We start from the raw sequence: 27,924 nt of genomic DNA, 5'->3' as shown, positions 1-27,924 counted from the left end.
CTGTCTTTTTTGAGAACGCTGGAGCCGACATTTCTTATCTGACTACCCTGAGGAAAAATGTCGAAACAAACTCAGGGGTCACAGTCTCTTTTAAAGTCCAGACAATTTTAAAATGCAAGTAAAGTGTACAAACTAATGCAGAGTATTTCAATGGAATTGATAATATAACTAACTGCATTAGGTGAATACTAACAAAAAAAAAATGTATTGAAAAAGAGGCCTTTGCCACAGAAATTCTAATCATGCGTGAAGTAATAATAAGTATCAAATTGCTTTATAAATTTTATCATAATACTTGCTTAATATCCTTCAATTTTATCACAAACCTTATTAGCTTGAATATCAAAACCCCCTAGCCCCGAATTACTACAATCTTCAACGTCGGTTTAGGAATGTCATTTTGATACATGTCATATGAGCGTTACTCATTGCCGTTGATGATTGTTGATTGCGACTTAGAGGGGCTGGCTTGAGCACTCACCTGGCGCGGGTTAATTTGGCGCGGGTTCATTTGGCGCGGCATCATTTGGCGCGGGTTCATTTGGCGCGGCTTCATTTGACGCGGCTTCGGTGGCAGGAGCCGGTGTTTCGTTGGATGCCGGGGGTGCATCGAGTGCTTCGGTCACTGCGTTGCTGTGGACAAAAAATAACAGAAATTGAATAAAAATTGACTGGCCTGTTGGTCTAGTGGTTAGTGCCACTGACTGCTATACCGGAGGACGTGGGTTCTATTGCCACCCAGGACAAATGTTTGCGTGATGAGCACGATTACGTGTCTGGGTGTAATTTATCTATAATAAAGTATATTTATTAGTTCGGCCGCGCAGTTCCCGGTTTCGAATAGGGCTGCCCCATTTCCTCCCATGGGTGTCGTAAGAGGCGACTAAGGGATTTCCAGACCCACCGCAAACTATCTTGCACCTTGGGTCAACCTCTTGGTGGGAGTAATCACCAACAACAGCATTCCCAAGGAGGGTTGGCGTCAGGCAGGCGGCCGGCCATAAAAAAATTCTGCCAAAACTACCAGCAACATGGACAGAATAAATGACTTGAGCGATAGGGCTAGGGCGTACCCCTCAGGCGACGCGCAGGGGCAGCACCCGGCTCTTGTGAGAAGTGGACAAGGGTTGTCGCACCAGAACGGGCGGGTGCGACATAAGAAGCGAGCCCAGAGTATGAGAGAAATAAGGTTGAGGTGTGCGAGCTGGAATATAGGAACCATGACTGGAAGAGGAAGAGAGCTGGCAGATGTGTTAAAAAGGCGAAGGATAAATGTAGCGTGTCTGCAAGAAACAAAATGGCGGGGTGGAAGGGCTCGAGAGATAGGAGAAGGATATAAGTTTTATTATTGTGGTAGTGATGGAAAGAGAAATGGTGTGGGTGTAGTTTTAGACAACAGGTTGAAAGAAAGTGTGGTTGATGTTAAAAGAGTGAATGATAGACTGATAGCGGTTAAAGTGATTGTGGACGACATCATCTTCAACATAGTAAGTGTATATGCGCCACAATCAGGTTGTGAAGAGAGTGTGAAGGAGAAGTTTTGGAACGACTTTGACTGTTTGATGATGAATGTGCAGGATAATGAGGAAGTGTTTATAGGTGGTGACTTTAATGGACACGTAGGAAGAGAGAGTGATGGATATGAGAGAGTGCATGGTGGTCGGGGATTCGGAAACCGGAACACTGACGGCGAGGCACTGTTACAAGCTGCCTGTGCTTTCGACCTGGCCATAACTAATACGTGGTTTAGGAAAAGAGAGGAACACCTTATAACCTACAAGAGTGGCCACCACGCGACACAGATAGACTTCTTTCTAATAAAGCGAAGGAGTCTATGCTGTGTTAAAAACTGCAAAGTGCTGCCAGGCGAAGCATTAGTTACCCAACACAGACTGATTGTTTTGGAGGCCAAATTTAGTGTCTCGCCCAAAATCAGGAAACACCGACCCCCCCCAAAGACACGATGGCGTATGTTACAGAAGGAAGAATGTGCTACTATGTTTAGGAATCAAGTTGTGGATAAGATGACGGAAGTGAGTGAGATGGAAGGAAAATCTGTGAATGAATGCTGGAGTGAGATGGCAAAGTGTATAAGAGAAAGCGCAAAAGACGTATGTGGAGAGTCAAAAGGTAAAGGTTTGATAGACAGGGATACATGGTGGTGGAATGAAGAGGTACAAAACGTCTTTAAAGAAAAAAAGGCCGCGTTTAAAGAATGGCAAGGGGTAGAAATTATGAATGCAAGTTTGAAAGATGAGAAAAAGGCACTTTACAATGAATGCAAGAAGAGAGCAAAGAAGGCGGTAGCAGTTGCCAGGGCTAGGGCGCAGGAGAGGTTATACGAAACTCTAGATAGCCCTATTGGCCAAAAGGTACTCTACCGAATTACAAAAGAGAGAGAAAGACGAGCAAGAGATGTAATACATATGAAATGCATGAAAGATGAGTGTGGAGATTTATTATGTGAAGATGACAAAATAAAAGAGCGATGGAAGGTGTATTTTGAAAAACTTATGAACGAAGAGAATGGCTGGAATGGTATACTTCAAGAGGCACAGGTTAATAAGGGATTGGTAAGAGAAATTAGCATGGAGGAAGTAATGACAGCAGTTAAAGGCATGAAAGATGGTAAGGCTTTGGGACCGGATGAAATACCAGGTGAAGTATGGAAGGTGCTAAAGTATGAAGGATATGTGTGGCTGACTTTGTTCTTCAATAAGTTGTTGCATGAAGAAGACATCCCACAAGAATGGTGTACCAGCTCGCTAGTGCCCATCTTCAAAAATAAAGGGGATGTTCAAGATTGCAACAACTATAGGGGGATAAAGCTCATGTCACATACTATGAAAGTATGGGAAAAGGTGTTAGAGAAAAGATTGAGAGAAGAGAGTGAGATTACTGAAAACCAGTTTGGTTTCATGCCAGGTCGAGGGACAATGGATGCCATCTTTGCACTTCGTCAACTGTGCGAGAAGTACAGACGTGTGCACAAGAACTTGCACATGGTATTCATTGACCTCGAGAAAGCTTATGATAGGGTGCCTCGTGAAGTGTTATGGTGGGCTATGAAAGAGAAAGGTGTGCCTGGAAAGTATGTGGAGTTAATTCGTGCTATGTACAGGCAATCTTGTACATACGTCCGATCGTCTGCTGGCAACTCCGACCAGTTCAGTGTGGCAGTGGGCTTGCACCAAGGGTCGGCATTAAGCCCTTACCTCTTCCTGCTGATTATGGATGCCCTTACGGCAGACATACAGGAAGAGGCACCCTGGTGCATGCTGTTTGCCGATGACATTGTTCTGGTTGGGGAAAATGGACCCGAGATCCAGAGCAGATTGGAGGTGTGGCAACAGAAGCTGGAGAGTGTGGGCTTGAAAATCAGCAGAACAAAGACAGAATACATGTTCTGCGATTTCGGCGGTCTCTCCAGTCCTGAAGCTATAAAGCTTGATGGTGTGCGCCTTCCAGTCTGCTCCGACTTCCGGTATCTTGGTTCATTCATTCAGAGCGATGGCGAAATAGATCGGGCGGTTAAGCACCGAATTAACGCAGGATGGATGAAATGGCGGCAGGAACGGGAACGATTTGTGACCCCCACATTCCCCTTAAATTTAAGGGGAAGATCTATAAGACCATTGTCAGACCTGCTGTCTTGTATGGATCAGAGTGCTGGGCGACAAAAGGGATGAATGAAAGACAATTGCATGCAGCAGAGATGAGAATGTTAAGAGGAATGTGTGGTGTTACGAGAGCGGATAGAGTAAGAAATGAGTATATAAGGGGAAGTTTGAAAGTGGCACCGGTTACAGAGAAACTACGTGTGAAACCGGCTGTCATGGTATGGGCATGTTATGCGGAGGAATGAAAATCATGGGGTAAGGAAAGCGTTAAGCATGGATGTGGATGGATATAGGGGAAGAGGACGACCAAAGAAACGATGGATGGATTGTGTGAAAGACGATATGGCTGTAAAGTGTGTTTCTTGTGAGATGACGGCCGATAGGAAGGTATGGAAGAAGATGACATGTTGCGCCGACCCCAAATAAAATAATTGGGATAAGGGCAGGGGAATGATGAAAGTATATTTATTAGTTGGCTAGTACTCATAATTCGAATAATGCCTTCTTCAGGCACCAGTCTCTCACATAGGTTATAACAACTTTGTAATTCTGTAACCTTAAATTATTATTTATGCTACTTTTACACATAATCGGTAAATAAGAAACTGAACCAAGTGATTAAAGTGGTGAACCGAGTACTCTGAGGTGAGATCTGCAGAAAATGATAATTCGTCCTCGTGGCACAACAACGAAGCACCGATCTGTCGGCAAATACACGAATAACCATCAATTTTTACTTAACAAATAGCTGTTGCCCGCGACTTCGTCCCCGTGGGTAGAAGATATAAGTTATGATTTATACCTGACCTGTTTTTTTCACATTTTCGATTGTATCTTCGCTCCTATTAGTCGCAGCGTGATGGTTTATAGCCTAAAGCCTTCCTCAATTAATGGTCTATTCAACACAAAAATATTTTTTCAATTTGGACCAGTAATTCCTGAGATTAGCGCGTTCAAACAAACAAACAAACAAACTCTTCAGCTTTATATATTAGTATAGATATAGATTATAAAATGACATTAAGTTGCTACCACTCAACTATATACATATACATAAATACAACAACATTACGTTCAATGCAAAGTTATATATTATGTCGGAGATGAGCAAGAGAATAAATAACTAAATCATAATTAAAACCTCATTGGTGATAAATAGTTCGCAACCTCATTCATAAAACCTATATTGTTATAGTTCGCGCCAATACTAGCTGGTTGTAAAATAGAAGCGCGGGTATATATGAATTTAGAATAGTGGATTATAAGTTTGAAGATGTCGTGTCGTGTGATTATTGCGTAATATTAAAGTTAGTAATTGTTGAGACCTAATTGATGATTGTGTTGTTAATATTGTGAATATAGATTGTGTAAAGTTACTAGATAATGTGTAATGATTGGACAGCGCAAGACTGGGGAGTTTGTTGCGCCGTTTGTTCCCTCCAGCGCGCTTAGCAAGCGGTGACGGGCGGGCGTTGTTGGGAATATGTCCAGATAGGTTTAGGACTTAACGATAATGAGATAATGAGGCGTGATTATGTGTTTTATTGAATACCCTATCCCGATGTCGGCTGTCGTGACACCCAAGAGAGTCACGCCGACATATATAACGATTAAGAATAGGGTTGTTTCTAATTAAATATTATTATTAAAATCTATTTAAATAGCTTCTAAATAATTTGAAAATCACCGTCTCTATAATTTTTAGTCTTAAATCGGTTTAATTTATAACTAATTTAGTTTCTATTGTTCTTAAAAAGTTGGCCTGAAAACGCTCGATCACGTGACTGTGACGTCACTTTACATTACGTTCCTTTACATTTAACGCACTTCTAACAAAAATACTAAACAATTCATTTTTTAATTTTAATTATGTTTTTTATAACACACATACAAAAAAACATATTTTTAAACATTTAGGTAGCACGATATTGTTTCCTTTTGTGAGCACAAAAATAAAATAATGTTTTGAATTGTCTGCCGTTAGTAGTGGTTTAGAAGTGTCAACCGTAATGTTTGAGAAGATACTTGTCACTGTCAATTGTCAAATAATTGTCAATGTTAAATTTAAACTGACGTCATCGGGCTCTAGTCGGCGCTACTCGTTCTTTTGAATTTGAACAAATTTAAATTTCATAAATTATTTAAAAATTATGTGGTAAGTTGTAAATAATATAATACAGCTTATCGTGTTTCCAATTTTGTGAACTTTCGGTGCATTTATGTATTTTTTATAGAGTGAATACTAGGAAACAACCCCATTGCATAATCTAAAGCAAACGTTCATTGGGTTCTATTCCCGGCATTCCCGCCGACAAACTGCCACACAGTTTGGCTGCAATACGTCTTGAAACCAATAAATGCTTTAATAATTATTTCTTTTATCATTCTCGGGCTAACTTCATGAGAAGAGACCCGGTCGTTATTAAAGGCGTGAACGGGGACACAGGTCCAACGTGCAGAGGTCTTCTTGAGAACTTTAATATTATACAATGTGATGGGGCATCTACTAGGGATAATTCACTTCAGCTCTATGGGACTCTATGGATTGAAATTTGTTGCAGGTGACTAGGGCAACGGCTAATAAAAAATTATATTGCAACTTGCCCAATTTCCATAAGATTTTTCGTAATCTGTTCGCCGTCGACGTTGAATATAGCTTGATACATTCCCGCGTATGGCTCGCTGAATTCTGTGATCCGTATTGTGATGAGATTCTCCGTTAACTGTAGAAAAAATAAGTTTTCTAGTATTTTTTTCTTTTTGTCAATATGACTCCCGCACTAAGGATTTTAATCCTTGTGTGCCGGGGAATTTCACAATCATACAAATCACATGCACAAGACACCCAGACTCAGAACAAGCATTAGCCGATCACACAAGTGCTTGTCCTACGCGGGGTTCGAACCAAGATCGATCTTTAATCGATTATCAATAAAATAAGTAATAATAATAACAAATGCGGACAACATCACATACATTGTCCTGAACCCAAAGTAAGTTGCTAAAGCACTTGTGTTATGGAATTCAGATACAACGAAGGTACCACAAACACCCAGACCCGAGACAATGTAGAAATAAGAATTTTTACATTGACCCGATCGGGGATCGAACCCGGGATCTCAGAGCTAGCGACACCTTGACACCGGTGCGTACGCCACTCGACCACGGAGGTCGTCGAATAAAACAGGAGCACTCCAATTTAGAACACAACAGGATTGAATCCTCCCTAAATTGGTATTTCTTTTAATTTAAAACTTAAAGAAGAAAAGTAGAGCAAGCAAATTTACAAACACAACCTAAAACAAAGAGTTACCGTCATACGCGATTGCAGTACAAAGTAATACTTCTTTGCTTTACAAGATGGCAATTAATATTAATAATTAAATTTCATATCATACTAGCTGTTGCCCGCGACTTCATCCCCGTGGGTAGAAGATATAAGTTATGATTTATAACTGCCCTAATTTTTTACATTTTCCTTTGTATCTTCGCTCCTATTAGTCGCAACTCATTTTATCTCAAAAATTTAGCTTACCACATAGAACGCTATGGATCCGACATTCGATCTTCTCGTATTTGTCTCAAGTGGTATACCGTTGACATTCACCTGAAAAAAAGAACTCGTTTTAACAAAAACTGTCTAGCTAACACTGTTTGTTAGTATACCAGAAATAATAACATGTCTTAATGAGAAGTATATATACAAATTAATGATATTTACAATCTACATGCACTTAAAAGAAGTAATAAACTAAAAATCAAAAATAAAAGCCAGCCTTTTGGGCACACTCCCAGCCGGCAGCGATGCCGATTAATTTTTTGATGCCTTTTTAAGTTATTGTTTTTTTTTTAGTGTATTACTTATTCTAGCCAACGTGTTAATAAAAATATTGCATCGCGACATATCGAATCAAGACAATTTAACAAAAAAATGAGAAGTACTTCGGACAGACTTCCAAACAAAGCATTTGTAATTTTTCTTTTAGCTTGTAAACGATGAAGGGGATACAGCGATTTATAATCCGGAGTCATATTTATTAAAAAAAATACCTTAACAAAAAACTCTGTTTCTATCCACCACGTTTAACTGATAGTGCCGCGCCCACAAATGAATATAGTTATTTGTACCTTCTCTACACTGCAATCTCCAGTGCAAGAATATTTGATCTCCTGCTCAAACTGTTCCCCTTCCTGTGGCGGCGGTATAAGACCGGCGAATTCAACAGTCACAGCTGCAAAACAAAAGAATTAAACCTCTGTTTTGATGACATTTATTTCAAGGTTTCTAGCTTAGATGCCTCTTATAGCCAATTCATTCATCATCATCCTAGCCTTCTCCCAACTATGTTGGGGTCGGCTTATCAGTATCAGTGTTTTACAAGGAGCGACTACCTAAACCCAGTAACCTGGGCAACACGATACCCCTTGTTTAGACTGGTTGCCAGACTTTCAAGCTTCTGACTACCTGTAACGACTGTGAAAGGTGTAGGAATAACAGCCGAGATCCACTTAAAAACTACTACATATTGCTATGACTATCGTACTAAGATATAAATTTTACTTACATGGAGCTAGAATAATTAATAAATCATTAAGTAGTTTAATCACTTTTCTTTATGTTTCAAGCCTTGGTCTTCAGATTGGAGCAAGAATGGTTGTCCAATGCTGTTTACACGTGCGTCGGCCTAAAAAAGCACGTGAGAGCCACCAATAGGGGCTGGCTTTCTTTTCTCCAATAACCTCGGAAATTGAACCAATAGTCGCTGGTTTGAGTCTCGTCTGATGTTCTTATTGAAATACATTTATCATCATCATCCTTATCCTCCCACTGCTGGGCATAGGCCTCCCCTTTCTCGTGCCAATTTCTACGATCCTGTGCCAGCCTCATCCAGACTCGACCCGAGACCTTTACTATGTCATCAACCCATCTTGCTCCCGGACGACCGAGGCTTCTTTTTAATACATTATTTGTATTAAATTTTTAATTCATTTAGCAAGATATTTACATATTATTGATATTTACAATCTACATATATACGCGGCTGTTGAGAATCTCAAACGGCGCAAAGATAGTAATCTAGTTGGTAGTTACTTCTTTCAGCCGTTTGGGGTTGAAACTTTGGGGCCGTGGGCGCCGAGTGCATCAACGCTTATTAAAGATCTAGCAAATCGTCTTGTTGACACTTCCCGTGACCTCGCTCAGAGGATTAGCATTGCCATTCAACGTGGCTATGCTGCCAGCCTTTTGGGCACACTCCCAGCCGGCAGCGATGTCAACGAATTTCTTGATGTATTATTTAAATTAGTGTTTTTGTTTTTTAGTACTTATTTTAAGGGTATTAGATTGAATACCATTTACAAGCAGAGTTATATATCTTGCGGGTTTTTGTAAATAATTGGTGTAAGAATCAAGTTGAATGATGCAATATTATTTATAAAACCTTTGCTTACCGCTATCTGAAAAAATAAATACAATTATTAATTTATTCTATAAGTAGTTCAGTTATATTCAGGATAAAACTATATCATTAGTACGATCATTAAAAATTGTTGTATCATCACCGGCGTAGCCTTTTCCCAACTATGTTGGGGTTGACTTGCAGTCTTAACGGTTTCAGCTATGTACCAGTGTTTTACAAGGAGCGACTGCCTATCTGACCTCCTCAACCCAGTTACCTGGGCAACACGATACCCCTTGGTTAGACTGGTTGTCAGACTCTCAAGCTTCTGACTACCTGTAACGACTGTCAAAGATGTTTGAATAACAAAGGGGAACAACGATTTAAAGTTTTATTATATATGTGTAATTTATCTATAGCTATCTGTAACTGTATCTGTAACCGAAAGTGATTCCTCGGGAACATAAAATCGGGATAAAAACTATCCTAGGTATTCATCCTGGTTATAAATTTTCTGTGTACCAAGTTTCGTTTAAATTCGTTTACTAGTGTTTGCATGAAAGACGAACAAACATCCATACTTATTTTCACGTTTAAAATATTAGTGGGAAAAACGGTATGTACCTATATGGATGTATCTAGAAGCATAACTAATTGGCATACCCAATCAGTTATTAATAATCATATTACAAGTTTTAATAGATTGGACAGTATATGGCGTTAGTAATGCTGCGTTTTCACCAGAGATGTGCGATGTAAATGTGTCGTGCGAAGACGTCCGCTGAGTTACCACCAGAGCTGTGCTGACCGTGGCGAGGTGAATGAAGCGATTCTATTGGTTCTTTACAAACACATCCCTCGCTACGCATCCTCGCACATCTCTTGTAGAAACGCAGCCTTATTTGTGGAAATCTTTCACTTACTTTCAATGATCGCTACGATTTTTCTGTATGTATTTTCTCCTCTTTTGAAGATGCCGATGTAAACGCAAGAGTTAGTATCTTCAAATCTGAAAATACAGTATATAATTATGTATTTAATATCGATAAATTATGATTATTAATTACTATTGCGTCACCCATTAATAGGGATGATGACAATTTTTTTTTGCAGTGTCCGTCTTGTAGTTTTTTGTATAATAATGGATACGTATTTTTTAATTTGTTCCGCAAACATAAATTGACCAAATTACAGTGAATGAAACTTACGCGAAATTTTACCATATCGTTACGTCACAAGCCCCCTCTCCTAAACTTTAAAGCAGGTAATCTTTGTCAATTTTAGTTTTTCTAAAAAGGAAAATATACGGGTCTCATACTTTTCAATTATCTAACTGAGGGACTAATGAGATTTTTTCTTTTTATACCCAGTCATCATCCCTATTGCAGTCAGCGGGCAATCGGACTGCACGTTTGGTTTGCAGTTAAATTGCAGTCATGTCAACTGCATTCAAACTGCACTTGAACTGCAGTTTGCAGTTGGATTGCAGTTGAAATGCATTCCGTCTGTCTAGATAAGCCGTCTGCCGAAAAAAGCGTTTACGGAGGGTGGGTATAACTTATACAACATGGCGCTATATTGGTGACATTAATTTGACACACGGCTAGGGTTAGTGGCCATTAATCATATGAGTCATGATAGGTTTCAATAGTTCGCAAATTGGAAGATTTTTTACTAAATAATGAATATTTAACTCAAATTCATTCGTGGAATTATTTACACAACACAGCAGTAATTACGTTTACTCATTGCATTTTTTAAAGATTTTATATTATCTCATAAATATTAACATTGATTAAAAATCTAATTAATTCATTTTATCTTAATTTGGAGCTGCTGAGCTTTGAGGAGCTCGTGACTAAGCTAAAACTGCATAAGTGAATCGATATCAGGTTAAGCTACGATTGACGCGGTTGGTCTGTAGATGGGTGACCATCTTTGTCATAACCAGTTCCTTTGTATCCCGGCTGTTATTCATATATCTTCGACAGTCGTTACAGGTAGTCAGAAGCTTGAAAGTCTGACAACAACTGCTTTGCCCAGGTATATGGTTTGAGGAGGTCAGATAGGCAGTCGCTCCTTGTAAAACACTGGTACTTAGCTGAATCCGGTTAGACTGGAAGCCGACCCCAACATAGTTGGGAAAAGGCTACGATGATATAGGAACTGTACATGTGTGTCAAATTAATGTTACTAAGAAGCGCCTCGCTGTATAAGTGGAACTCTTACCCTGGGAAGTTCACATTTACAGTTTTGGAGGTTGGTATAAGGGTGACCCTGCCAGCCGGCAGAACACTCTCCCCGCGACACATGACGTCATTCAACTCGCAATCGTCACATGTATAAGATATAGTTTTGTCCAAATGATCTCCCACGGTGGATGCTACGCGCAAACGTAGTGCATTGATAGCTGAAAATGAAAAAATTGCTTTCGTAAAGCGTATTCATACCGAATCAGGTATTTATGATAATAACAGTTTAGTCCTTCAGACAGATTTTCAAAAAATATTAGAAACGTGTTTTGCCTTTGATCTATTTTTTTTTAACTTTTTTCCTTGTCTTTGCGTTTGTACGCGATGATCTCAGCAACAGCTAAGTCAGACAACAGTCAAGATATATTGTGGCAAGTTTCACTTACATTTTGTGTTTATATAGTGATTGAACGGTTGATAAATAAATAGGTAGTGCCAATTTCAAAATGGGATTTCGTTCAAAAATCGACAAAGTCAGTCCACGCAAACGAAATAGACGCACAAAGACACCCAGACTCAGGGCAAGTATTCGTGGATCACACGAATGCTTGTCCTACGCGGGGATCGAACCCTCGACACGTCACGCTCAGTGGGTTTGGCGTGGTGACCTCAACCACTCGACTATCTGTGCAGTTCATTAAATAATGCAGAAAAAGGAATGCAAATGAAAACTCACCGTTGTCTGCAAAAAAGGATTATAAATCATTATTATTACCTTAATTAAAAACAAAAAGTTGAAAATTCTTTTTCAGAATAAACTTTTTAGATCGTTTTTTTTTCCTTGAGATCAAAGTACTCGATGATATTATGAAGTTTATATTACAGATGAAGTATCAAGATCAGCATAACATAACAGAATTGTGACGTATACGCAAGCTTTAGACAAACGGATCGTATGTCAACTGCAATCCAATTGCAAATTGCATTTCAAGTGCAGTTCAATTGCAGGCGAACTGCAATACGACTGCATATTTAGTTTGCAGTTCTTCTGCAGTCGTGTCAACTGCATTCAAACTGCAATTTGTGGTTGGATTGCATTTGAAATGCGGTCCGTCTGTCTAGAGCCTCAATGTCAAATCTGTCGAAAAGAACTCCGTTGATTCTATTAATAAGTGACAATGCTGCCAGCCTTCTGGGCAAAGGGATGAAGATATATTTTTTGAAGTTATGTATATTATCCATTTTGTATTTATACTAAATGTAGTATAGTTTTAAAACGTGAATAATAGGTATTGCATATAGCAACACTTTTGGTATTTGCCGTTAGTATTGCCAAACTATTGACTTGAAATGAAAACAGTAAAATTAATTAAGTAGCAGCTGATAAAAAAACTTACTGGGATCTGTAAAATAATTAAAACGTTATTTATTATACATTATTAGATATTAATATAGTAAAAAATTAATGTTTTTATGACTTTTGATAAATAAAAAATAGTATAAAAGAAAATATTACCAGATTCTGAAAAGAACGCATACAAATATTAAAGACGGTAAGAAAATTTTATTAAATTAAATAACTAGATTTGACCTAGTTTTGAATTCCTTATCCTAGAAAGAAAAAATGGAAAGAGGGGAAGTAGGTCTTTGCCCAGCGGAGGGGCAACTTGGGCTTATAACAATAATCATTTGACTTACTTATTTATTACAAATTCAAATTATGAGAAATCTGGACCGCAATTTGTACGTTAAACGAATATTCGTACAAAGACGCTAAAAAAACAGTTTTGAAAAAAAAATTCTCTCACCAAATGTATGACCCTAGCAACGGATGCGTATCCTCATTTTTTTGCCATGTTTTTGTATGGAAACATAGATTTGCGACACTTTTATAATAGGGATGACGACAATTTTTTTTTTAGTGTCCGTCTTGCAGTTTTCTGAATAATAATGGTTACGTATTTTTTTATTTGTCCCGCAAACATAAATTGACCAAATTACAGTAAATGAAACTTACGCGTGACGTCACGATTATGTATAAATTTTACCATATCGTTACGTCACAAGCCCCCTCTCCTAAACTTCAAAGCAGTGAATCTTTGTCAATTCTAGTTTCTCAGAAAAAGGAAAAAAATACGTGTCTCATACTTTTCAATTATCTAACTGAGGGACTAATTAGATTTTTTCCTTTTATACCCAGTCATCATCCCTATTAAGCCATCATAGTTTTATAACCCACAGCATCGTGACAGACAGTCGAATCGACAGCGAAGTCTTAACAATACCCGTTCTAGTTTTATTAATTCGGCACAAAATCCAAAAAAAACGATTATAATAATACTTACGAGGTGCTAGAAAAATAAAGAATCTTTATTAGTAAACATTTTAATAACAACCGCTCTAGACAATTAACATTGTTACAATCATTATATCAAAAGAAAATAATCGAACGAATGAAACTGATGTGTTTTTTTTTAAAACAACTCCCGCGGTAAGGAATTTAATCCTTGTGTCTCGGGTTTCACAAGTCATATGTACAAAGACACCTAGACTCAGGACAAGCATTCGTGGATCACACAAATGCTTGCCCTACGAGATCGAACTAACACGTCGCGCTCAGTGGGTTTGGCGTGGTGACCTCAACCACTTGTCTATCCGTGCAGTCAAATCTATATTAATTTAAGAATGTAATTGATAACATACCTTTAATGGTTAAGGCTTTTATCCTTTCTTCACCGCCATCATCGTTTTGAATCATTAGGAAGTAGTCACCAAAGTTATGTGGAGACATTTCATCGAAATCTATTTCAACGTAAGATTGCCTTTAAAAAAATAAAAAAATATTAAGTAAATCCGTCAGATAGATTTCCAATTGTCGACTGGCCTGTTGGTCTAGTGGTGAGTGAACCTGACTGCTATACCGGAGGTCGTGGGTTCGATTCCCACCCAGAACAAATGTTTGTGTGATGAGCACGATCATTTGTTCTGTGTCTGGGTGTAATTTATTTATAATATGTATGTATTTAGAAATATATAAGTAAGTTTATCAGTTGTCTGGTTACCATAACACAAGCTCTGCTTAGCTTGGGATCAGATAACCGTGTGTGAGTTGTTCCAGGATATATTATATACTATTATTATTATATTATAATTAATAAATTTAAAAAAAACCCGCGATTTTAAATGTCACTCCATTAATTTTTTTTTCAAAATCAGTCAACTAGTTTTTTTTGTTGTAAATTTCATTGTCATCTTGTTTGAAGCTACCCTGAAAATTTCAGCCTGCTGGCTTACCGGGAAGTGCCTCAAAATTGAGTAGCAAAAGACACCCAGACTCAGAACAAGCATTCGTGGATCACACAAATGCTTGTCCTACGCGGTGATTAAACCAACCCGTGGCGCTAATAGGTTTGGCGTGGTGACCGCAACCACTCGGCTATCCGTGCAGTCGAAGGAGCAAAGAGATGGATCTTTGATTATTAATTACGAACTTTCTTAATTAATCTAAGACACCACTGACAAACGGTGAAGGAAAACATCGTGAGGAAACCTGGATTACAAATATTGGAATCTGAAATCGCCCGCAGTGAGCTAGCGTGGTGATCAATGCTCAAACCTTCCCTATACGGGAAGAGGCCTGTGCCCAGCAGTGGGACGTATATAGGCAGGTAATAATTATTAATATTATCTCGTAGATATACTCAACTCCATTCCTTTCCTGGAAAAAGAAAACATATTTACGTTATAATTCGTCAATTATTTCAACTTTCATAAAAACCTTCAGGGCCCCGATTCTAATTGGATTAAATTAGAAATTATTAATATTCTAATAAGCATTATGCTAACACAATAATTGAAAATTATTTTTTTGTATCGTCCCACACTAAATTTCTAATTATTATGTAGAAGAAATGCTTAAGAGAATGGGTGATTCTCCGGAAGAGAGTAACACAAATTAAGAACATCATTATCCTCACCTAATTTTTCATACTGCAGATTGCTTGATTTAATATTATTTTTACCTAAGCTTGTAAAGTACTACGGCTATTATTAGATGAAGTAAGAATTAAAACATTTTAAGCATCATAGTGAAGTGAACCAGTTGGTGAGGATAATGATATGACCTTAACTAGTGTATTTTTTCCGAAGAATCACCCGAATACGAAAAGTGACATTTTAAGCCAATGTTCATTCATTCATCGGCCATTGTAAATAGCAGAATTGGGGCCCTGATCTTGTGACGTTTTGACAATCTTTAGTGTTAATAAAAAACAGTATTTACTCGTCGGTGAACTTTCTGATCCTGTATTTGTCAATGTCCACATTCTTGACAGTGCCATCATCGCCTCTCAGCATGATACCACGAACAACGCACTTATTGCAAGTGAAATACAATGTCGTCATATTCAAACGTTGTCCTGGTAACACCTCCACAACCTGTGGCGCTAGTCGGGTGATTCCCATATCTAGAAATAGATAGATCAAAAAATTAATAGATGTAAAAAAGTCAATAGTAGGACTCGTAATAGCATAACGCAATTTTATTTTTCAGATGTTTCATCATCATCGTATACAGCCTTTATCCTCCCACTGCTGGGCATAGGCCTCCACTTTCTCGTGCCAATTTCTACAGTTCTCTCCAGCCTCATCCAGACTCGACCCGAGAGCTTTATTATGTCATCTCTCCATCTTGCTCCCGGACGACCGACGCTTCTTTTGCCTTGCCTTGGCCACCATTCTGACACCGGCTCAGTCCGCTTGCCGTCACTTTATCTGAACAAGTGGCCTGCCCAGCTCCACTTCAGCCTCGTTATTGTGTCACCGACGTCTCGAACTTTGGTTCCTTTTCGGATATCCACATTTCGGACTCGGTCTTGGGCTTCGATGCCTAGCATAGCGCGCTCCATTGCTCTCTAAGACACTTTAATCTTTTGGATTTCCGGTATTGAAGGCTAAAACTAAGTTTGTGGGGTTGCAACTCTTGTCCCACGGCTGCCATCTTGTGAACAGTGCTAATTGAAATGGTTTTTACGATATATCTCTTAAATTATTGATTCGATCACAAACAAGTATTCAAATTTTTGTTGCAAATTAAATTATCTTTAACAACTATTTTTGGTTCAGCAACTTTTTGTTGTAGAATAATTTAATTTTAATTAAAAAATATATGAAATAACTTACTGATAGTAACCAAAGGTATGTGTACGAAGCTATTCTTCTTCTCCAAGCTTTCAAATCGGACGTAATACGTCGTTGCGTCCAAAGGTCGTAGAGGAGAGAACTTAATGGTTATTTTCACATAATTCCCAACTTCCTCGTGTACAACATCTATATTGTTGTAAGTCTGTGAAATTATGAATTTTGAAAAATCAAAAATAAATTAATATTTCATTGTAACATGACCTGGATTTAGTTATGTTTGAAAATCTTTTTCTTCTAAAGACTGCCGAAGAATTGTATACCAAATGGCAGTGATTAACAAAACCGAAAAGCCGCCATGGCGAAAAATAATCTAATTTATTAGATAACAAATAAATTTGCCTCAAATTAATCATACATTTTCAAAAGACCGCATACAAAATAATTTATCTCTTTTCATTCACGGGCTAACTTCATGAGAAGAGACCCGGTCGTTTTTAAAGGCGTGAACGGGGTCACAGGTCCAACATGCAGGGGCCTCGTCGAGAACTTTAATATAAAATGTGATGGGGCATCTACTAGGTATCACTCACCTCCGCTCTATGGGAGAACAGACATGAAAAATACAAAGTAGATACAAAATGTATGTAAAAATAATTATGCAAAATATATGAGACATGTTAAGTGGACCAGTTTCTTAAAATTTAATAATGTATTATTATTAATTGCAACTTACCCTCAACACCTATAAATAAATAATTATTGTTGAATAAAATTAATCAAGTGCGAAAGTACACGCGTTACTGTGTATTCCGTACAAATATGCGAGATAAAATCATTTCCCCACGTTTTTATACACTCACTTTCTTGTTTGTTTGTCGTTCCGGTTAGATTTTTACAACTCAATTTTGAGGCACTTCCCGATAAGCTAGCAGGCTGAAATTTTCAGGTTAGCTTCAAACCCGATGACAATGCAATTTACAGCTTTAAAAACGGCTGTACCGATTTTGATAAATTTCGAATTCACAGTTAAAAACGTGGGTTTTAAAATGTTTTAATTCTATTATTATTTATTAACAACAAATTTTGGTCAGCTATCCAATTCCAAAACCTATCTTCTTTCTTTATTTTCATTTTATATTTGAACAGCGGCAATAGAATTAAATCAGCTGTAAAAATTTGGGATAACCCCTAATAATATAACATATATACTGCGACAACTCACACACGGTGATCTGATCCCAAGCAAAGCAGAGCTTGTGATATGGTAACCAGACAACTGATAAACTTACTTATACATATATTTCTAAATACATACACATTATAGATAAATTACACCCAGACACAGAAAAAATGATCATGCTCATCACACAACATTTGTCCTGGGTGGGAATCGAACCCACGACCTCTGGTATAGCAGTCAGGCTCACCAACCACTACACCAACTGGCCCTATATAAAAAAACTTTATAATATTAGTATAGTTAAATGAAATCTTATACTTACACCCTCTTTACCGGCAATACGATTCTGAAATAAATAATTTTAAATTAAGACTCTTTAAAACAAGCATAATTTGAAGATCTCGCGGACAAGCAATAACTGCATAAGTTGATCGATCACAGGTTAAGCTACATTTGAAACTATCGATCTGTAGATGGGCGACCATCTTTGTCATAACGAGTTCCTCCGTGTTTCGGAAGGCACGTTAAATTGTCTCGGTTGTATACACCTTTGACAGTCGTTACAGGTACGCAGAAGCTAGAAAGCCTGACAACCAGTCTAACTAAGGGGTACCGTGTTGCCCACGTAACTGGGTTGAGGAGGTCAGATAGGCAGTCGCTCCTTATTAAAAACTGGTATTTAGTTTAACCTGCTTAGACTGGAAGCCGACCCCAACATAGTTGGGAAAAGGCTTCTATGGTAAAATAATCCATTTTTTCATTACTTTCAATTAAAACACTTAAACAATCTCTAAAATTTCTAAAAACAGACAAATAAATGAAGTACACCCGGACAGAGAATAAATCATCATGCTCTCCACAGGTGGGACTCGACCTCTGGTATAGTTGTCAGGGCCTCTCACGGCTAACCACTAGACCAACAGCTGGACAGACGATAATTTAAAATTACAACTACCTGACCCAGCAAACGTTCTTTTGCCTAATAAATTATTTCAATTTGTATGTATTTTTTAATGCCACATTATAAAAAAAAACATAAATCAAAAAATTTCGACCAAAAAAATTTTTTTTTTTTTAGTATGAGCAACCCTTATCACTTAGGGGTATGAAAAATAGATGTTAGGCGATTCTCAGACCTACTGAAAAAACATATAAAATTTGGTAAAAATCGGTTTAGCCGTTTCGGAGGAGTACGGTAACTAACATCGTGACTCGGGAATGTATATATTAGAAGGTTACTCACCCGTTGTCCATTAGGCATATATTTGCCTATTCCATGGTAGGCATAGCCATTAGGTATAAGAACTCTTCTTGTACTGGTAATATAACTCTCAGCAGGGAATGTAGTTTCATTCTTATCATCCTCTGTAAAAATAATAATTATTGGATTTAAAACATAAGTTTTTTAAATATCACTTCATTAAAATTTTATCAAAATCGGTCCAGCCGTTTTTGCAGTTGTAAATTGCATTGTCATCGGGTTTGAAGGTGCGTTGAAAATTTCAGCCTGCTAGCTTATCGGGAAGTGCCTCAAATTGAGTTGCAAAAATCCAACCGGAACGACAAACAAATATACATACAAGAAATGTGATGGTAAAAAATGTATCCCCAAATGAATCTTAAAACTCTCTCGATTAATTCTCTCGCTTTCATTTTAATCACCTTTTCAGTATATTTTCAGACATTCGGTTATTCCTGCTCATTTTTTAACCCCTATAACTATTCAAATCAAATCAAATCAAATCATTTATTTCGCTTTAAATATGGGTACAGACAGATGTTAGTATTTAAGCCAAATTTAGTTCCACACATTATGCCTTACGCAGCATGCGAAAGTATGAACACCAGACATGGTGTTATTTAAATATATATAAAAAGATAGATAAAATTAATGAAAGTTAAGTAAATTATATTACAATGAGGTAATTCAGTCTTAGCGTAATAATATACTTAGGTGCAATATCACGCAATTAATAATCATAAATGCTGTAGGTACTAAAATCTGTGGTCGAAAAATTATTTATCAAACATGTCTAAGAACCCTTGCGTATAATTAACCTTTGGCCCAAAGTAAACTAAATTGAAATGGGGGCTATTCGGGAGCTATGAAACCAGGGACATACAAACAGACCGCCCTCTCTTTGCATCTGGAGTTTAAAAACCAGAAATAATAGAAAAAAATTGATTTTATGTTATAAGTGTGTATAAAAAAATTTTTGGTCGTACCTGGCACAGCTATAATAAAATAAAAACCATTTTTAGTTAAAAGTAGAAATACATTAAAATTTAAAATGATACAATTTATATAAAAACGTAAAAACAAATACTTACGCGGAACAATTTCTGTGAAAAAGTAAATAATAAAAAGAATTTAAAATAGTTTTTAATATGCTAATACGTTTGCCGTTAGATATTCGATCAAATAAAGACAAGAATAAGAAATATTTTTCAATTAAAGACAGTTCAATTGTAGCTTATTATCATCTAACAAGAGTTGCTCATAACTAACTCACTACCCACTACTAAAGCATTAAACTTCTTCTCAAACGTTCAGCTAAACAGCCTTTATATTTATCCAATTTATCAGCTTACTCCATACCAAATTTCATTAAAATTGGTCCAGCAGTTTAAGCATCAAGAAGAGACAAATACACAAACATGTTCAAAAAATGACTCCTAAACTGTAAAAAAATTAATTTAAATTAACATTACCTTCACCTGTTTCAACAAAAGATTTAGAAATTAATTTTAAATGATATAAGTGTTAAACTATTACCATTAAATACAAATTTAATAACATTATAAATATTGTAAAAATATCACTTACGTGAAATCTCTGCAAATTGAATATAGTATTAATATTCCCTAACTTTCACACAACGCCATCTAGTCTCAAACTAAGCAGAGCTTGTATTATGAGTACTAGACAAGTGAGGAACATACTTATATACTTCTAAATACATACATAATATAGATAAAATACACCCAGACACGGAACAAATGATCGTGCTCATCACACAAACATTTGTCCTGGGCGGTCGTAGATACTCCGACTAGTTTCGGACCCAACCGGAGTCCTTAATCATGAGCTAACGCGGCGGGCGAGCGAGCAAAGTTGCATTATTAATAATGAATCATTCTCACGATAGTTACTCATCGGCCTAGTCTTTTCCCAACTATCTTGGGGTCGGCTTCCAGTCGCACCGGTTTCAGCTGAGTACCAGTGTTTTACAAGGAGCGACTGCCTATCTGACCTCCTCAACCCAGTTACCTGGGCAACACGATACCCCTTGGTTAGACTGGCTGTCAGACTTTTCAAACTTCTGACTACCTAGCGCTGTAACGACTGTCATAGTCATAGATGTAGGTATAACAGCCGGGACCCACAATGTAACGTGCCTTGCCAAACACGGAGGAGCTCGGTATGACAAAGATGGTCACCCATCTACGGACCAAACGCGTCAAGCGTAGCTTAACCTGTGATCGATTCAGTTATGCGGTTATAGCTCAGCCACGAGCTCCAAAATTTATTATATTATATTTCCTCGTTGAAGTTAGCGGATAGTGTAAGACTGGAACCGAGCAACTTGACTCATTATTGTAACGTTTTGAAAGTGCCTGGAAAACAGCCTATTTAAAACAAAAAGTCTTGATTTTGATTTTGACTTACTAATCTATATCTATACTAATATATAAAGCTGAAGAGTTTGTTTTTTTGAATGCGCTAATCTCAGGAACTACTGGTCCAAATTGAAAAAATCTTTTTGTGTTGAATAGACCAATCATCAAGGAAGGCTTTAGGCTATAAACCACCAAGCTCAAAGCTGCGACTAATAAGAGCTAAGATATAATGGAAAATGTGAAAAAAAACCGGGCAGGTATACCTAAATCATAACTTATATCTTCTACCCACGGGGACGAAGTCGCGGGCAACAGCTAGTTTAATTAAAAGCCGTGTATCGTGTAACTTTAATTTCTTACCTTCGTCGGTATCTGCAAAATTAACAAAACACATTTAATTAATTACTTTCAATACAGACACATCGAAAAAAATTCTTGAATTTAACGTATTGCGTACAGCCATATTGCGACTGAATTAGTTTAGTTTAAGTAGAATTCCATTAAAACTTGCCTCCAGCTGTGAAAAATAAATTATAAACATTAATTAAAATGGAAAGAGAATATTTTGTTTCAGAAAAATATCAATATGAAATCTAAAAAATATGTCTCATATTACCAGCCTGTGTACTTCCCACTGCTGGGCACAGGCCTCTTCCCGTATAGGGAAGGTTTGAGCATTGATCACCGCGCTAGCTCACTGCGGGTGATTTCAGATTCCAATATTTGTAATCCAGGTTTCCTCACGATGTTTTCCTTCACCATTTGTCAGTGGTGTCTTAGATTAATTAAGAAAGTACATACATATAACTTCGAAAAAGTCTCATTTCTACTTTGCCCGCGTCGGGACTGAACCTGCACCTCGTGCATATAAATCCATGCATAGAGCTGCAAGACCATTATTAACACTCCAATTGATGTAATATTTTTTTTATTGATTTGAAAGATTTTTGTTGGTAAGTTTAATAAATTATTTGATACTCACAATAATCACCTGAAATTTAAAATTAAATATACTATTTTAATAATTCATACATACTACATAGTTACACACAATAGTTAATTTATATTTACAGCATATATTTTTAACACTCAACAGCGAAGCCTAAGATTTTGAAGTTAATAAGGCAGCCGTAGATGATCAAATGTATTTTTTTTTATCTAACCTACTGTGTCCCACTGCTGGGCAGACTTCCCAAAAATCTTGTGAATATTGCACATGTTTTCAAATTTTCACCATCATTCTAGCCGTTTCCCAACAATGTTAGGGTCAAACAGACGTGCAAACTTCCTCGACGGAACATGTCCAAAACGAAGCCAGGGCAATTGTCATACTTACGCCAAAGTTCGCTCGCTGGTGTGGCTGTATCAGGTCCTGGGAGACTGAAGATGTAGCCAACTTGGCAAGGGTTCCAATGTTCACAAACCTCGCGATCTGGGTCCAATTCAGTCACAAATTTGTAGGTCTGAAAAAAAATTGGCCATCAATATACATAATTCTCGGTTGAAAAAGACCTACGTATAATGACACGTTAATAGGGTATTTGACTATGGCATAATATAAATCTGTTTATTAAGTCAGATAGATTTAAAAGAACAATTGAAAAATAGAGGCTAAAAACATCACGTGCTAGTAAAAAGCTTAGTGGTAGAGACTTAAAATCACTTTAATTTAATCCCTACTAATATTATAAATGTGGAAGTAACTCTGTCTGTCTGTTACGCTTTCACGTCTAAACCACTGAACAGATTTTAATGAAATTTGGTACAGAGATAGAGTTGACCTTGAGAAAGAACAAAGGATAGTTTTTATCCCGGAGTTTTGAAGAGTTCTCTTGGAAACGCGATATAACCGACCTCGACGCGGGCGAAGCCGCGGTCGAAAAGCTAGTTCACGATAATTGAAAGTACAGTACGGGCGAAGCTGACGCCGTATTACCGTAACGGACTTCTGTCGCATTGTCGTCCAGTTACCTCTTACTTCTTTTAAACGACTCCCGCATTAAGGAATGCATCTTGGGTTTCACAAACATTCAAGTCACATGCACAAGACCCCCAGACTCAGGACAAGCATTCGTGGATCACACAAATGCTTGTCCTACGCGATCGAACTAACACGTCGCGCTTAGAATTTGGCGTGGTGACCTCAACCACTCGGCTAGCTGTCATTAACTACTTAACTGATACTCACCCTATCTGGGTAGTACCGATAATGAACTACCACATCATCGGTGTCCTCCAAGGCGCACTTTTGACTGGTGTAGTTTAGTGAGGTTCGCTCGCATGGCGCGCAGCCTATGACGGTTGTGCCGTTACGTGGTAGATCTGGACCTTCGACTTTGTGCCCTGGGGAAAAAGGTCGATTTTTAAATAACGATATTTGTGCAATATCAAAAGTAATCGAGTTCAAATGAAAACTGAGTGAGATGAGTAAATGACAGCTGTTTTACGTTAAATGAAAATAAAAAGAATTGGTTCGAAGTTCTGAGGTAGCAAATTTAAAAATAATTCAAGAGAAATGAGAAAATACTTTTTGAAAAAACTTGAAATTAGAAAAAAAATATAGGTAGTTAATATCTAATACTATAAATATAAAAGTATGTGAGCTCGTATGCAATGCGTGACCAATTTCGATGAAATTTAGAATGGAAATAGCTGAGATCTTTAATTAAGACTTAAGACACTTCTCTCCGATTGCTTTAAAAGTAATGTTTTAGCAGCTTTCAGTGATATTAAATTCTGTTCTTATTTGCGCAATAAAAATAAGTGTTTAATTAACGGTTTATATTTGCTTTTGCATATCATCATCATCATCATCATCAGCCCGTATTCGTCCACTGCTGAACATTTGCCTGCCAAGTGACCATCATATAATAATAAATGAAATTAAATAAAAAACTGGATAAATCTTAAAAAAAGCCTAAAAAGCCATCATCATTATCATCATCCACAGCCTTTGTCAACCCACTGCTGGGCATAGGCCTCCCCTTCTCGTGTCAATTTCTACAGTCCTGTGCAAGCCGCATCCAGACTCGACCCGAGATCTTTACTATGTCATCGACCCATCTTGCTCCCGGACGACAGAAAAAACGTCATAAGTACTTCAATACTCACGATTGCAAAAGAAGTACTTATTATCAGCGACAAAGAGTTCTTTATCCTCTGCGCTGAGACAGGACTCGTACATGATGGGTGTCGGCTCAATATTCTCCTCACACATGATGACTCCGGAACCATCTGGTTCCTTAGGAGCGCGGTTTGTAGGACATCTGTACATAAGACCTAGAAACAGGCAAAATATAAAAGATGAAATATGAAACCAAAGACTTCGCGGGGGTTTCACAAACATTCAAGTCACATGCACAAAGACACCCAGACTCAGGACAAGCATTCGTAGATCACACAAACGCTTGTCCTACGCGGGGATCGAACCTGACACGTCGCGCTCATAGAGCTTGGTGTGGTGACCACAACCATCCGGCTATTATGAAGTGAAACTTCCCGTCCCGTCCCGCGTCACTTTTTTTAAAATGTTATTTTTAAATCTTACTAATCTAATTTAATAAAAAGTATGAATATGAGCAACGCCCGTGTCTCAAGCGGGGTCGAGAGGACATCTTTATTTTTTTATATTGAAGATGAATTACAAGAAAACATCGAGAAAGTTTTTCTAAAGCTGTTTGGGGTAAAAGTGGGCAAGAAATGTCTTGGTGTAACGAAGTTTGTTTCTCTTTCACGCAAAAAACATTGAACGTATGAGGACGAAACTTGGTATTACACAGATAAAAACACATAGGATAGATTTATTAAATGATGTAACGGTTTACTCATGCGTATTTATCGGGGTAGCCCGACTAGTGAACCGATGACCGAATAATGAATCATTCTCACGACAGTTACTATCAAAATATAGGATAGATTTTATCCCGTTTGATCATTTTCGATGCATGTTTGAGTCCAAGTAATAGCTAGTTTCGATCTTAAACATACCTTTTCGTATAATCGCTGGCGGTTTGTTTCTGATTTCGGCTATAGTAACACCTTTTTCCCCATTTTGTATTGCCGTCATCACTCTCTTATACAAAGTAGTTCTGCGTTCTTGCTCTGCTATAATATAAGGGAGTAGTTCTTCAGATAGAACGTCCACTTTCTTCTTGGCTTCGGCGTTCATCTAGTAATAGGTAATTAATTCGTCAAAGATACATAGGAAATGACTAAACGCGTCGAGATACCAAGAATTCTTCGAATTATCTTCTTTAAACTAAGCTTAATATTTTCATTTTTAAAACTAATTATATATCAATAAAAAATGAAAAAAAAAAATACATAATTTACAAAGCGTCAAAAAAAACAGCTTCATCCCTGCCAAAGTCGGGAAACGTGCCCAGAAGGCTGGCTGCATTGCCACGTGGTATGGCAATGCTAATTCTTTAGGCAAAATATAGACCAGCCTTCTGATCACGTGTAGAGTCGACCAAACGCTTTGCGAGTTCTTTATAAAGAACTCGTGCACCTGGTCCCCATGTCCCGAACGTTTCGACCCCAAACGGTTCAAAAATATATTACCAACAAGTGGCAACGGGCGGGCCGCGAAGATCGGACGGCCGATGGGGCAGAAAAGTTCTGGAGTGGAGACCACGTACCACCAAGCGCAGCGTGAGACGGCCACCTGCCAGATGGACCGACGACCTGGTGAAAACCGCTGGGTCCCGTTGGATGCAGGTGGCAACGAACCGGTCGCGCTGGAGAAATTATGGAAAGGCCTATGTCCAGCAGTGGACTGCTATAGGCTGAGATGATGAAGGTTATTATATTCCGGCGTTTCTTTAAATATATAAAATTCTTGTGTCATGGTGTGCGAAAATGATCTCCGAAACGGCCAAGCGATTTTCAATAACATTTGTGGACATATTGGTAAGGTCTGTGAATGGGAAAATATTTATTTTTCATACATACTTACTTACTCCGTTGGCTCAGTGACCCAAATTGTGTCTTGGCCTCTGATACGAGAGAACGCCACTTTACCCGATCCTTGGGCACTTCTTGCCAGTCATTGGCGTGAAGAGCCCGTCTTATTTCATATCCCTATCTTTTCTTTTATTCTCTAGATGTAGTTTATTTGGTAGCTAGTAATATATTAGTATCCTTGTGTCCGTCTTGTGTTTCACAAACACACCCAGACTCAGGACAAGCTTTCGTGGATGTGTAAAAGTTGTGGAATATTAATTATATCATTCTTACCCTATCTGCATCCTTGTTGAATTTTATCCCAGTGCCGTCCTAAACACCAAAAGGAATCACATTAATTTGATTTATGAATAATAATATTTTACAAATGTAGGTATTAAAAATGTTGTGGCCAACCGCAGCATGGATTGATACACAAGCAGAGTATCAATGCGAAACAAATCTTTTTCAAAGTCATATGTACTTTTTAAATTATTCTAAGACACCACTGACAAACGGTGAAGGAAAACATCGTGAGGAAACTTTGTTTCAAAATATTAGAATCTCAAATCGCCCGCAGTGAGCTAGCGTGGTGATCAATGCTCAAACTTTCCCCATACGGGAAGAGGCCTGTGCCCAGCAGTGGGACGATCAATTAACAAAACCTGTCCGTCCTAAATCCCAAAATTCAAGGTCAGTATTTGTCGTTAATGCTGTGCTAAATAAATATATTTTAATGTTAATATGAAGACTTTTATTTTTGACGTGACATCTAATAATTCGATGAGCTGTTAAACTTAAATGTGGCGTTATTTAAAGCGGTGTCAATTGTTTTTCTTATGACGTTGTCACGTTCAATTACCGTCTTTACAGACAAGCGATTTTTCTACTAAATCTGTCACGGCACTTTTATTAAAAAGAAAAACGACTCCCTCCGTAAGGAATGTATTAATTCTTGTCTCGCGGGATTTTTTCACAAACATGCAAATCACATGCACAAAGACACCCAGACTCAGAGTAAACATCAGTAGGTCACACAAGTCCTTACCGTCAGTGCAGTAAACTGACTTTATAGACAACCGCATTTCAATTCAATTTCTTTTTAATACTTTTTCTGCCACATCTGATAAGGCACTTACATATCCTTCAAGGATCGGGCAGGGTTATCCCTACATACTGTATGTCACAAACTTTTACTTACGACTGCCTGTCTTCGCACTATGTTGGCGAGATACCGTCCTCGACGAGACGCCGGGAGTAACACGCTTCCAGCTTGTACCTCATCTCCAATCTATAATGAAGCATATTTCATCATCATCCCAGCCTATCCCAACTATGTTGAGGTCAGGTTCCAGCCTAACCGGATTTAGCTAAGGTACCAGTGTTTTACAAGGAGCGACTGCTTATCTGACCTGCTCAACCCAGTTACCTGGGCAACACGATACCCCTTGGTTAGACTGGCTGTCAGACTTATCAAAATTCTGACTATCCATAACGACTGTCTAAGATGTAGGAATAACAGCCAAGACCCACAATTTAACGTGCCTTGCGCAACACGGAGGAACTTGTTATGACAAAGATGGTCCCGCATCAATGGACTAACCACGTCAAGCGTAGCTTAACCTGTGATCGATTCACTTATGCGGTAATAGCCTTGCAGTTGGATAAAAACGGCTTAACTAAGAAAAAAAAGCCTTTATACTTACTGGAGGATACCCACTCCTAACAACAGTAAAACAATGTAGAAAATAAAATAAACCGAACAGCTTTTTTTGCATGTTAACTTCAGTGACACGGATGAAATTAACAATAAACGCGTTTTACAT

The 27,924-nt window shown here is 37.9% G+C and overlaps 1 protein-coding gene across 2 annotated transcripts; it reads right to left on the bottom strand.

The window, feature by feature from the left end:
• On the bottom strand, positions 1–27,924 carry LOC113508911. Of its 2 annotated transcripts, XM_026892087.1 has the most exons (28): positions 27,805–27,924; positions 27,300–27,389; positions 26,393–26,431; positions 25,142–25,322; positions 24,266–24,433; positions 23,343–23,497; positions 22,491–22,617; positions 21,963–21,973; positions 18,777–18,896; positions 17,856–17,879; positions 17,087–17,095; positions 16,393–16,555; positions 15,494–15,677; positions 14,918–14,929; positions 13,915–14,033; positions 13,557–13,562; positions 12,728–12,733; positions 12,609–12,614; positions 11,948–11,953; positions 11,249–11,429; positions 9,943–10,028; positions 9,072–9,077; positions 8,186–8,191; positions 7,749–7,852; positions 7,156–7,227; positions 6,225–6,343; positions 482–633; positions 1–47 (listed from the first exon to the last, which is right to left on the bottom strand). In XM_026892087.1, the coding sequence occupies exons 1-27, from the start codon at positions 27,874–27,876 to the stop codon at positions 492–494; spliced, it is 2,214 nt and encodes a 737-aa protein (XP_026747888.1). In that variant the 5' UTR covers positions 27,877–27,924; the 3' UTR covers positions 1–47; positions 482–491. The 2 variants fall into 2 exon arrangements, with proteins under 2 accessions (XP_026747888.1, XP_026747887.1); XM_026892086.1 differs by lacking the exons at positions 21,963–21,973; positions 22,491–22,617; positions 23,343–23,497; ... (3 more) ...; positions 27,300–27,389; positions 27,805–27,924 and adding exons at positions 19,760–19,768; positions 19,865–19,876; positions 20,246–20,251; positions 20,361–20,383 and having other exon boundaries at positions 18,777–18,898.

The sequence above is a fragment of the Trichoplusia ni genome, chromosome 3, assembly GCF_003590095.1.
Source record: "Trichoplusia ni isolate ovarian cell line Hi5 chromosome 3, tn1, whole genome shotgun sequence".
Taxonomy (NCBI): Eukaryota; Metazoa; Arthropoda; class Insecta; order Lepidoptera; family Noctuidae; genus Trichoplusia; species Trichoplusia ni.
This window is presented reverse-complemented; position numbering and strand designations above follow the sequence as displayed.